At 50.2% G+C, this 12,227-nt stretch overlaps 1 protein-coding gene across 1 annotated transcript; it reads left to right on the forward strand.

Annotated features, from left to right (window-relative positions):
* Positions 1–1,529: 1,529 nt before the first annotated feature.
* On the forward strand, positions 1,530–11,542 carry LOC107111920 (dromaiocalcin-1-like). The gene is made up of 5 exons (XM_015412966.1): positions 1,530–1,605; positions 3,536–3,648; positions 6,064–6,207; positions 9,285–9,414; positions 11,469–11,542. Exons 1-5 carry the CDS (start codon positions 1,530–1,532, stop codon positions 11,540–11,542), a joined length of 537 nt encoding a protein of 178 aa, XP_015268452.1.
* Positions 11,543–12,227: the final 685 nt, after the last annotated feature.

The raw sequence follows: 12,227 nt of genomic DNA on the forward strand, positions 1-12,227 counted from the left end.
ACTGGGTTTGATTCCCCACTCCTCCACTTGCACCTGGCTGGATGACCTTGGGTTGTGACTAAGCTCTGTCAGAGCTGTCCTTGCTGTTCTTGAAAAACAGGAGTTCCTGTCAGAGCTCTCTCAGCCCCACCTACCTCACAGGATGTCTGTTGTGGGGAGGGGAAGGGAAAGGAGTTTGTAAGCCGCTCTGAGACACCTTTGGGTAGTGAAGGGTGGGGTATAAATCCAATCTCTTCTCTTCTTCTTCTTCTTCACAGGCACACTGGCCTTTCTTCCTGTGTTTACTCTCCTGCCACTGTCCCCTTTGAAACGCAGATTGTGTTCTCAGGGACGATTTCCCCTTCCTTCCGCTCTCTCACTCACTTGAAGACAAGCTCTCTCACCCTGCACGCACCGAGAGAGAGAGATGGGGTCCTCTCTTGGCACCATGAGGCAGATGGGCCTCTCACCATCTGCCTCCATCCTTTAGCTAGTAAGTTAGTACACTATCATGTCCCTGCTCTTTCCTATCCAAAGTGTACTTCTCAATTAAAGAGAGGACCGTTTCTCTTCTAAACTTGCAACGTGGTTCTGTGTAGCTTTGTAAGCTAAGTAACCTGGCAAAGTGATGCTCCTGCATTTGTAGCTTTATTTAAGCCACTAATGGTGACTGGACTAACCACACCAGATAACCTCAGTAAGCAAAAGCAGGTAAATATCTAGCCACCAGTGCTGTTTTTGGGGCAGGAAAATGGCTTGGCGGGAAGAAGGCCCCAGGTTCAATCCCCGGCATCTCTAGTTAAAAAGGACCAGGCAGTAGGTGCTGGGAAAGACCTCCACCTGAGACCCTGGAGAGCTGTAAAGAGGGGCTGTGGCTCAGTGGCAGAGCCTCTGCTTGGCATGCAGAAGGTCCCAGGTACAGTCCCCGACATCTCCAGTTAGAAAGGACCAGGCAGGAGGTGATGTGAAAGACCTCCGCCTGAGACCCTGGAGAGCTGTAAAGAGGGCTGTGGCTCAGTGGAAGAGCCTCTGCTTGGCAGGCAGAAGGTCCCAGGTTCAATCCCCAGCATCTCCAAGCCAAAAAGGGTCAGGCAGCAGGTGATGGGAAAGACCTCTGCCTGAGACCCTGGAGAGCTGCGAAGAGGGGCCATGGCTCAGTGGCAGAACCTCTGCTTGGCATGCAGAAGGTCCCAGGTTCAATCCCTGGCATCTCCAGTTTAAAAGGACCAGGCAGAAAGTGATGGGAAAGACATCTGCCTGAGACCCTGGAGAGCTGTAAAGAGGCGCTGTGGCTCAGTGGCAGTCTAAGGTGGCTCCATGGCATTCATGTGACTTGTGGTGTTTGTATTCTACAGAGCCAATGAGACTGAAGGAAGGCACCGTCCTGTTTTGCAAGGAAAGCCCAAACTAACTGACCTGTCTTGTGCGTTTCATAAATGCTTTAATAAGCAAAGAGATTTGGGTTGCTGCTCCAGGTGACCTCCCGGGTGATAAAGAGCTGATGATTGGGGGGGATATGACGGGATGTTGTTTTCCAGGAGAAGCAAAGGATGGGGCAGGTGGTCTTCTTCGCCCTGTGCCTCTTGGGCTGCTTCGTCTTTGGACTGAGTGACACTCCAGGGGAAGGTGAGTGTCGGGGCGGTGAACCTTGGTCTCATCCCATGAAATGACTGTGGGTTGAACCTGGCAGTCCTAACCAGCTTCCCTTCCCTTGTGGTGTGTCATAAAATGTAATGCCAGGCTGGGAAATTCTGGAAAATTTTGGAGTGGAGCCCAAGGAAAGGCGGGGTTTGAGGAGAGAATCAAAGAACCACAGAGTCGGAAGGGTCCATAGAGGCCATCTAGTCCAGCCCCCCTTCTCAGTGCAGGATCAGCCTAGAGCATCCCTGACAAGGGTTTGTCCAGCCGCTGCTCAAAGACGGCCAGGGAGGGGGAGCTCACCACCTCCCCAGGCAGCCGATTCTACTGTTTTTGAACAACTCTGACTATAAAAATGTTTTTTCCTAATGCCCAGCTGATACTTTCCGGCCCTTCATTTAAACCCCTTCTTGTGAGTCCTCTCCTCTGCTGCCAACAGGACCAGCTCCCTGCCCTCCTCCAAGTGACACAGCCCTTCAAAGACTTCAAGAGAGCCATCCTGCCCCCCCTCAGCCTCCTCTTCTCCAGACTGAACATTCCCAAGTCCCTCAACCTTTCTTTGTAGGGCTTCTTGGTCTCCAGGGCCTCCAATCATCCTTGCGGCTCTCCTCTGCTGCACCCGCTCCTTTCTGTTCACATCCTGTTTGAAATGAGGAAATGCATTTCTTCACAAGAACATCAGAAGAGCCCTGCTGGATCAGACCAGTGAGGGTCCATCCAGTCCAGCCTCCTGTCTCACACAGGGGCCAACGAGTTCCTCTGGAGGGCCAACAACAGGGCACAGAGGCTGAGGCCTTCATAAGAACCTCAGAAGAGCCCTGCTGGATCAGACCAGTGAGGGTCCATCCAGTCCAGCATCCTGTCTCACAGGGTGACCAACCAGTTTCTCTGGAGGGCCAACAACAGGGCCGAGAGGCCGAGGCCTTCCTAAGAACATCAGAAGAGCCCTGCTGGATCAGACCAGTGAGGGTCCATCCAGTCCAGCATCCCGTCTCACACAGGGGCCAGCCAGTTCCTCTGGAGGGTGAACAACAGGGCAGAGAGGCCAAGGCCTTCCTGTAAAAAACACTTCTGGATCAGACCAGTGGTACATCTAGTCCAGCATCCTTTCTCAGTCAGTGGCCAGCCAGTTCCTCTGGAGGGCTAAACAAGAGGGCAGGGAGGCCGAGGCCTTCATAAGAACATCAGAAGAGCCCCACTGGATCAGACCGGTGAGGGTCCATCTAGTCCAGCCTCCTGTCTCACACAGGGGCCAACCAGTTTCTCTGGAGAACCAACAAACAGGGCAGAGAGGCCGAGGCCTTCCTAAGAACAGCAGAAGAGCCCTGCTGGGTCAGACCAGTGAAGAGTCCATCCAGTCCAGCCTCCCGTCTCACACAGTGGCCAACCAGTTCCTCTGGAGGGCCCACAACAGGGCAGAGAGGGCGAGACCTTCCCCTGAGAAGAGCGTAAGAAGAACTCTGCTGGATCACACCTGCGGTCCACCTAGCCCAGCATCCTGCCTCACACAGTGAGCGTCAGTACCCTTCCTCTGGAGGGCCAAGAACAGGGCACAGTGGCTGAGGCTTTCCCCTGATGTTGCCTCCTGGCTCTGGGATTCAGAAGCTTAATACCTCTGAACGTGAAGGTTCCCCTCAGCCACCATGGCTAGTAGCCATTGATATACTGATCCTCCATGAATCTCTCTAATCCCCTTTTTAAGCTGTTTATTATCCTTGCTGGCAGTTCTTCTTTCCTTCCTAAATACAGCCACACCCCCGAATTCTTCACAGGCCAGGGATGAGGGAGGGTTAGAGAACAAGCAGGTCGTCTGAGTATGTTTTGTCATGCCTGGGCATTTTTTTAGTATTGAACATCTGAGCCAGCCATTTCCCCCCAAAGCGTTCGCTCAGCTAAAGAGCCCGCGTGTTTCTTCCAGATGCCGGTGACGAAGACGTGGCCGCCAGGTATTACTGTCCTCCTGGGGCGATTTATATCAGAGGAAATTGCTATGAGTTCTTTAGAAATTCGATATCATGGGACTTAGCAGAGGTAAGTGCTGCCGAGAGGGGGAAAGGGGAATAGAAAAGGTGGAGTCAGCTCATGCAGTAACTCTCAGACGCAATAAGTCCTTTAACAGGCTTTATTGGGAAAATCAGGAAAGTTGCAGTAAAGTCGAACTCTTTGACAGAACTAATGAATAATACGAAGTGGGAATCTACGAGACCTCTGGTTCAGCCCTCATTCATACGTCATGATTACATAGTGCATAGACAGGTGAATACAGTGCAATTCAGACGGTGTGAATGTTAATCACTTGAGACTCTCCCCAAGGCCATGAGAATGAAAAACAGTGAAAGTTCTCCCTGGCCGTTTGTGGAGGATGCTTCCTTTCACAGAGTTACAAGCGCAGCTAATCTAAGGTCCACACAGACATGTCTCAATCGCCCCTCTCTCAGGAATGTCAGAGGAGGACCTTGCAGACAGATTGATCCAATGCCAGCAGGTGCTAGACGGGAGCTTGGGAACTAAAAGCGGGGAGGGAGAACAGCTGGCGAAGCAATAACAGAGCACAGCTATGTACATCAGAGAACCATAGTTACAAGTATGATGGCCCAGTGACCCGTGCAAGGGTCCGATTCTGACAGGTGGTAGAATCATAGAATGTTAGAGTTGGAAGGGACCTTGCAGGTCATCCAGTCCAGCCCCCTGCACTCTGCAGGAGCACAGCCGAGGGATAGCCCTACGACATACCCGAAAGAGGGTCGTCCAGCCTCCACTTGGAAACGCCCAGCGAAGGAACATCCACTTCTTCCTGAGGTGGCATAATCCCCATATTTCAGGGCTGGCCAAACTACAGCCTGGGAGCCACATGCAGCTCTTTCACATGTATTGTGCGGCTCCTGGCAGGGCGGCTGGGGAAGCGAAGGGGAGGCGTGCCTCCCCCTATTGATCTTCCCTTCCCCAGCCAGTGTTCCCCGCCCTGGGTAGGCTTGAGGTGTGTGTGTGGGGGGGAGCAGAGAAAGAAAGCAACATTAACTTTAAATGCATTCTCAACCCCGCCCCCCCAATGGCCGGCTTGGAGAAGGCATTTGTTTCTTTAAATCCTCTCACCAAGCTAACCAGTGTGTGTGTGGGGGTTAGGGTTAGAGGACTCATTTAAAGCTCAAGTTGCTTTCTTTCCACCTCTCCCTCCCTCCCCTCAACTATTCGCTTTCTTTCCACCTCTGTCTCTCTTTCTTTCCACCTCTGCCTCTCCCTCTTTCCACCTCTCTCTCTCTTTCTTTCCACCTCTCTCTCTCTCTCTCTCTCTCTCTCTGACAAATAAACATCATTAGCAAACAGATAAATATCATTGGACAAATAAATATCATTATCAATATCTGTTTTTGCCCCTTTTGTTTTTATTTTTGGCCGTCTCGTTTAATGTTAATAAAAAGCAAATCTGCATATTTTCCAATAAAAACGTGTGTGTAATGTTTGCTCATGACTTGCAGCTCTCAAATATCTGACATTTATTCGATGCGGCTCTTACGTTAAGCAACTTTGGCCACCCCCTGCCATATCTCAAAAGGCGTGGTGTCATACACATGTACACGAAGCTCCTGGAGATTTGGGGATAGAGCCTGGGGCGGACAGGGACCTTAGTGGGGTCCAATGGCTGAGTCCACCCTCAGTTTGGTGTAGTGGTTAAGTGTGCGGACTCTAATCTGGGAGAACCAGGTTTGATTCCCCACTCCTCCACTTGCACCTGCTGGATGACCTTGAGCAAGCCATAGTTCTGACAAGAGCTGTCCTTGAGAAAGAGCCATTTCTGTCAAGCTCTCTCAGCCCCACCCACCTCACAGGGTGTCTGTTGTGGGGAGGGGAAGGGAAAGGAGTTTGTCAGCCACTCTGAGACTCCCTTGGGTAGTGAAGGGCGGGGTATAAATCCAATCTCTTCTTCTTCTTCTTCACCCTCCAAAACAGCCATTGTCTCCAAGGAACTGAGCTCTGTAGTCTGCAGCTGAGCTACAATTCCAGGGGTCCCCAGGTCCCACCTGGAAGCTGGAACCCCTAAGTGCAGCTTAAGGAAATTTTGGGTGTGATGGATGGCAGATTCCAGATTTTCAAGTTCTTCTACAAACCTTGAGCATTTTTCAGATATAGTAAGCGAGCCAGTTTGGTGTAGTGGTTAGGAGTGCGGACTCTAATCTGGGAGAACTGGGTTTGATTCCCCACTCCTCCACAGGAAGCTGCTGGCGTGATCTTGTGTCAGTCACAAGTTCTCTCAGAGCTGTTCTCTCAAGGGCAGTTCTTGAAAGAGCTCTCTCAGCTCCACTGACCTCACAGGGTGTCTGTTGTGGGAAGGGAAAGGGGATTGTAAACTGCTCTGGGACTCCTTTGGGTAGTGAAGGGCGGGGTATAAATCCTCCCCCTCCTCCTCCCCCTCTTAACACTGGATAATATTTTGTTTTCTTTTGGCAGGCTCAATGTCAAAACCTGAGACATAGAAGTCACCTGGCTTCCTTTTCCAGCATGAGGGAGGAAAAATTAGTTTCTGCTTACATCAAACGCTTCAGCACTACAAACTATGTCTGGATTGGTCTTAACGCCATGCCGAATGTCAACGTAGGTTCTGACTTTGGGCTTCCTTTATTACCTGTCAGGTCGTAGCTTTGAATACTTGAATTACACATTTTTAAATGTGCCAGGCAGGGTGAGGCTTGCCAGCTCCCTCCTAGCAGTCAGTGGTCATTTCTGCACTAGGATCTCATCTCTGGTTTTATCAGAGTTCAACTCGTGACACAATACTTTGCATTTATCCCTGGTTATAACAGCATCCGTTTATCCCTGGACAAGTGTAGGGTGAAACGGGGGTGACTTCAATATAATGTAGAAACAAAAAATACCCCAAGATAATTACAGGGGTGTACTCGCATGTAGTGTAGAATGTAAAAATCCCCCGAGATAATTACAGGGGTGTACTCGCATGTAGTGTAGAATGTAAAAATCCCCCGAGATAATTACAGGGGTGTACTCGCATGTAGTGTAGAATGTAAAAATCCCCCGAGATAATTACAGGGGTGTACTCGCATGTAGTGTAGAATGTAAAAATCCCCCGAGATAATTACAGGGGTGTACTCGCATGTAGTGTAGAATGTAAAAATCCCCCGAGATAATTACAGGGGTGTACTCGCATGTAGTGTAGAATGTAAAAATCCCCCGAGATAATTACAGGGGTGTACTCGCATGTAGTGTAGAATGTAAAAATCCCCCGAGATAATTACAGGGGTGTACTCGCATGTAGTGTAGAATGTAAAAATCCCCCGAGATAATTACAGGGGTGTACTCGCATGTAGTGTAGAATGTAAAAATCCCCCGAGATAATTACAGGGGTGTACTCGCATGTAGTGTAGAATGTAAAAATCCCCCGAGATAATTACAGGGGTGTACTCGCATGTAGTGTAGAATGTAAAAATCCCCCGAGATAATTACAGGGGTGTACTCGCATGTAGTGTAGAATGTAAAAATCCCCCGAGATAATTACAGGGGTGTACTCGCATGTAGTGTAGAATGTAAAAATCCCCCGAGATAATTACAGGGGTGTACTCGCATGTAGTGTAGAATGTAAAAATCCCCCGAGATAATTACAGGGGTGTACTCGCATGTAGTGTAGAATGTAAAAATCCCCCGAGATAATTACAGGGGTGTACTCGCATGTAGTGTAGAATGTAAAAATCCCCCGAGATAATTACAGGGGTGTACTCGCATGTAGTGTAGAATGTAAAAATCCCCCGAGATAATTACAGGGGTGTACTCGCATGTAGTGTAGAATGTAAAAATCCCCCGAGATAATTACAGGGGTGTACTCGCATGTAGTGTAGAATGTAAAAATCCCCCGAGATAATTACAGGGGTGTACTCGCATGTAGTGTAGAATGTAAAAATCCCCCGAGATAATTACAGGGGTGTACTCGCATGTAGTGTAGAATGTAAAAATCCCCCGAGATAATTACAGGGGTGTACTCGCATGTAGTGTAGAATGTAAAAATCCCCCGAGATAATTACAGGGGTGTACTCGCATGTAGTGTAGAATGTAAAAATCCCCCGAGATAATTACAGGGGTGTACTCGCATGTAGTGTAGAATGTAAGTTTGGGGACAGGATTGAAGCAGGATTTAAGATCTAGTGCAGAAAGGCCCAGTGAGGACCAATGTTCCCTCTAAGCTGTGGGGTCTTGTGAGCAAAAATTCTACTTTGTGAGCTACTGGCATTAAAGTTGTGAGCAAGCAATATGGCTACTGCATAAATTAGCTTGCTCTGGAGCCATCCTTCCTGAGCTAAGACAAAAAATGTGTGAGCCGGAGTCTGAAAATTTGTGAGCTAGCTCACACTAACTCAGCTTAGAGGGAACACTGGTGAGGACTGCGGGAGGGATTACCGGGAGTGGGAGGAAAGCTCAGCTGATGCTGCAGCAACATTTCTACGTCACTTCCAACATGACCCAGAAGTGACATCATCATGCAGTGACATTGGGGTGATGCTCTGCTATCTGGGCAAAGACTCGATGGTAAATTTGGCTTCTACCAGGAAGTTTATGCTCAAATACTAGAGCGTCACCCCGACATCACTGATGTGATAGTACCATTTCTGGTTCATGTCCAGAAAAGGGGCCAATAGTCTGGAATTGGGATAAATAATATTATTAGGATGCCATCTTTAATCTTTTATTCTGTCTTGCAATTTTTATTAAGTTGTATATTGAGTTTTAATGTTGTGTATTTTATGGCATCATGCCTTTTGTACATTGCCCACAGCCCAGCGTAAGCTGGGTTAGGGCAGTGGCAACAACAACAACAATTTTTAAAAAGTAACATAGACACATTGCTGCAATGTCAACTGGGCCTCCTCTTTTTCCGGGTAAGTCCCCTTCCACCAGCCAGCTGATCGGCACCAAAGTGGTGAGACCTGGCAATGGGGGGCCCATTGCCCCATGGGTTGTTCTCTCTGGCCTGAATCAGCTGCATCGATCCCTCAGCATTTAAAAGTGCTGCTCAGTTTTGGAGCGGGAAGCAGCACCCTGAAAGTTGCATAGTAGTTGGAGGGGGCTGAAGGTGTATGTCTCTCTTCCACTTTCCTGTCCTCGGTTACTCAGGAGCGCCCCCTTCTTGAGAGCCAGTTTGGTGTAGTGGTTAGGAGCGCGGACTCTAATCTGGGAGAACCAGGTTTGATTACCCACTCTTTCACATGCATCTGCTAGTGTGACCTTGGGTCAGTCATAAGTTCTCTCAGAGCTGTTCACTCACGAGCAGCTTCTGTCAGAGCTCTCTCAGCTCCACTTACCTTACAGGGTGTTTGTTGTGGGGAGGGGAAGGGAAAGGATTTTGTAAGCCACTTTGAGACTCCTTCAGGTAGTGAAGGACAGGGTATAAATGCAGTTTCTTTCCCCCCCCCCTCCTCCTCCTCCTCCTCCTCCTCCTCCTCCTCCTCCTCTTCTTCTTGCTATCAAGACAGACTCCAGAGCGATGGAGGACTGGACCTCAAATCTAAATCCTGAGTGGTCCGCTGAGATACTGGGAGCAGCACTTTCCTCTCAGCCCCGGATTTAAAGGTCCTCCTATCACTCCTCCGCCTCCACACTTGTGACCTGCCCGGGGTTCACGAGTCCTCTGACTTCATGGGAGTTTTCTCTTTCACCCTCAACAGAAACTAATGTGGGAATGGAGCGATCGTTCCCCCTACATCTCTGGGTCGCCTCTCTGGGACAACCGGAGCCCCAGCACCACCATCTCTTCCTCGGAATGCCTGTTGCTTACCAACGTCCAGTCTCCATCATGTACGTATGAAGGTTCTTAGCAGACATGTGGTTGGTGGGGATTGCCCAGGTGAGCAGACACCTGCTGCTGCCTTGACTTGACTTTCTCATGACATGGAACCTGAACACTCCATGGCATCAGCTGCTGCCTGGTCCTCTTGGGCCCCTGCCACACGGCAGAAAAAAAACACGACCAAAGTGCGGCTTTTTAGAGCCGCACCAAAAGAGACACGCAGCGGCGGGATCACACAGATCCCCTGAGCTACCGCGCAATTGCTCCCTGGCACGATCAGATGCCGGGGAGTAAGCCACGGACGGGAGACCGAGGCAGCCGGCTGCGCATGCGTGCGCATGCACAGTTTGGCCAGGAGCTTCAAATGCTCCTGATGACGGACGCGCCGGCGATCCCACGGATGCGCTTGCTGCGGCGTTTCAGGTAAGTCCTTCTCTTTACTTGGGCCCCGTCCATACGAGCCCATTTGGGCCGGGAGCGGGACGGAACCGGGGCGAAGCAAACAGGCGCGATCTCACCTCAACATCTGGCGAGCGTGCCGTCTCCGTCCCCGATCCGTTCCAACGGCCCATACCGCGCCGCAAAAAACAACCACCTCTCTAGGTGGTTGCAACCACGGCTCGGAGTAGCCGCGTTTCAGCCGGCCCGTATGCCCGGGGCCTTGGTTTTTTTTTTTGCTCCACAGCACTGGGCTGTAGGGACGGATCGGGGACAGGTGCGCGCCGATTCCCAAATGTTGCAGTGAGATCGCGTCCGTTTGCTGCACCCCCGATCTGTCCCTCTTCCGGCCCCAAACCACCCGTGTGACCGGGGCCTTGGTGTCTCTGTGCCCATTTGTTTTTTCTTACACCTGGCTGCTGGCACACATACCCTCCCCGCCTGCCCCCTTCCACTGACAGGATCACGAAACTGCGGAGGAAATCGGGCTAAGCCCCAAGTCAAAATGCAGCCCCGGAGCTTCGGGTGTGAAATTGACATGTTTGTGTCAAGGCAAATGGCACTGTGCTGCGAGGCAGCTCTCGTGAGAAATCACCCCTGCTGTCAGTGAGTCGCTATCCAGAATCACCCCTGTCAGGGTCCTGGGGTTAGCAGCCAACTGGGTTTGTCCCAGCTCTGGAGGGCAGCCCATGAGACTCTCGGCTTCACTCCAGGGCCTCTCCCCGCTCTTGTAGAGATGGTTGCTTCGGTGGTCATTACAGGGGTAGACTCTCGCTCATCATAATCGTGGTATGATGGATAGGGGAATGTTGAGTTCTGACTCTATGTCAGACTCTTGGACAAAATTACTCTCAACAACACACACTGGTAGTGGTTTGTTTCTTGAAAAATAAAGACGTTCCAAGCTAAGACCACTGTTGAGTCAGAACTGAAGCTCTGGCGCGAAACACCCCCCCCCCCATTACAGACAGTTCAAACCAAGCCCCTCCAATCACACTGCACACTCATTCCCGCCTAGCATTCGCACTCTCTACATCCCACTTGTAATTCACTACTCGGTTACGCTGTCACAGATACTGACCAAGGTCATCCCAGAGAAAGGAAGACTTACATTGCCACTACAACAGAGTCGTTTGGTGTTAAGTGGTTAAGTCCGCGGACTCTAATCTGGGAGAACCGGGTTTGATTCCCCACTCCTCCACTTGCACCTGCTGGTGCGACCATGGGTCAGTTCTTTCAGAGCTGTTCTCTCAAGGGCAGTTCTCAAGAGAGCTCTCTCAGCCCCACTTACCTCACAGGGTGTCTGTCTGTTGTGGGGAGGGGGAAGGGAAAGGAGATTGTAAACTGCTCTGAGACACCTTTGGGTAGTGAAGGGCGCGGTATAAATCCAATCTCCTCTTCCTATTCTTCTCCTCCTCCTCCTCCTCACACTCTCACACATACACACCCTCCCCCCCGGAATGTCCCTCGCAGGCCCCCAATCCCCAGAAGACATGGCAAACAAGAATCCGAGTTTGACATGAGGTAGCAAGAATAAGACATTTGAAACCCTCCATCACGTAGAGTCACTTTGTGTCTTCTGAATACATCTCAGCCCTGACAGGCCCTCTTTCCCCCCCTACAGCTTCGACTAGATGGATGCAGCAGAGCTGTTACTCCTCCTACCCATACGTGTGCAAGTACACGGCCTTTAATTAGGCCTGGAATGGAAACCCAGCACCCCCTGGGCACAATCTCATCATTTCCTCAGTGACCTGAAGTGGACGGAAGTTCCAACGGATAAAGCTCCAGATTCGGATCCTGGGGTGCTGCGGTGTCAAGGGAGTTCTTGTGTGTCCCTTTCCTGCGATCCTCTCTTTCTCCCAATTACTGATTTTTTAATCTGCGTAACTCTTTGTCATTCTCACACCCAGAGCAATCCTAAGAACACTTTCCCGGGAGTAAGCCTCATTCAGTAGACTTGAGTAGGCTCTTGAGTAGACCTGCTTAGTAACATGCTGTTGGTCTTCTGGCCCACCCCACTGGCCCACAGCAAACGTTGAGATAATTAGTTTTTCCAACCAGTACGAGGGCCTTTAATTCTACAAAAATGGATAGATCCAAAAGGTTGTGTGTGTTTTTTTTAATGGTGAACCTTTTGCACGAGGTTTTTCTGTGGCGAACTGGAGCAGTTTCCTTTGAATCAGGCTCATACTGTCTGAATTCAAGGTTTCCCTAAGATATTATCCATTCAGCTTGTGTAAAGGAAATGTGCAATTGGCGTTCTGCAGTTCGAAGTGGAGGGTAAATCTTGCAAGCGGCGCATTTCAATGTGTGCAAACTTGGCTATGGATTTTAAAGCAGCCTTTGAAAAGTTGTGTCTGGGTGGTTCCTGATTCCCTGG

This window comes from Gekko japonicus, unplaced genomic scaffold (genome assembly GCF_001447785.1).
Source record: "Gekko japonicus isolate JY-2015 unplaced genomic scaffold, Gekko_japonicus_V1.1 scaffold2069, whole genome shotgun sequence".
NCBI classification, from domain to species: domain Eukaryota; kingdom Metazoa; phylum Chordata; class Lepidosauria; order Squamata; family Gekkonidae; genus Gekko; species Gekko japonicus.

Excerpts from the sequence above, each read along its gene's own strand:
- LOC107111920 (XM_015412966.1), top strand. The coding sequence starts at position 1,530 with ATGGGGCAGGTGGTCTTCTTCGCCCTGTGCCTCTTGGGCTGCTTCGTC. Across the intron at positions 3,649-6,063 it reads TATCATGGGACTTAGCAGAG|GCTCAATGTCAAAACCTGAG; the intron begins GTAAGTGCTGCC and ends TTCTTTTGGCAG. Across the intron at positions 9,415-11,468 it reads CAACGTCCAGTCTCCATCAT|CTTCGACTAGATGGATGCAG; the intron begins GTACGTATGAAG and ends CCCCCCCTACAG.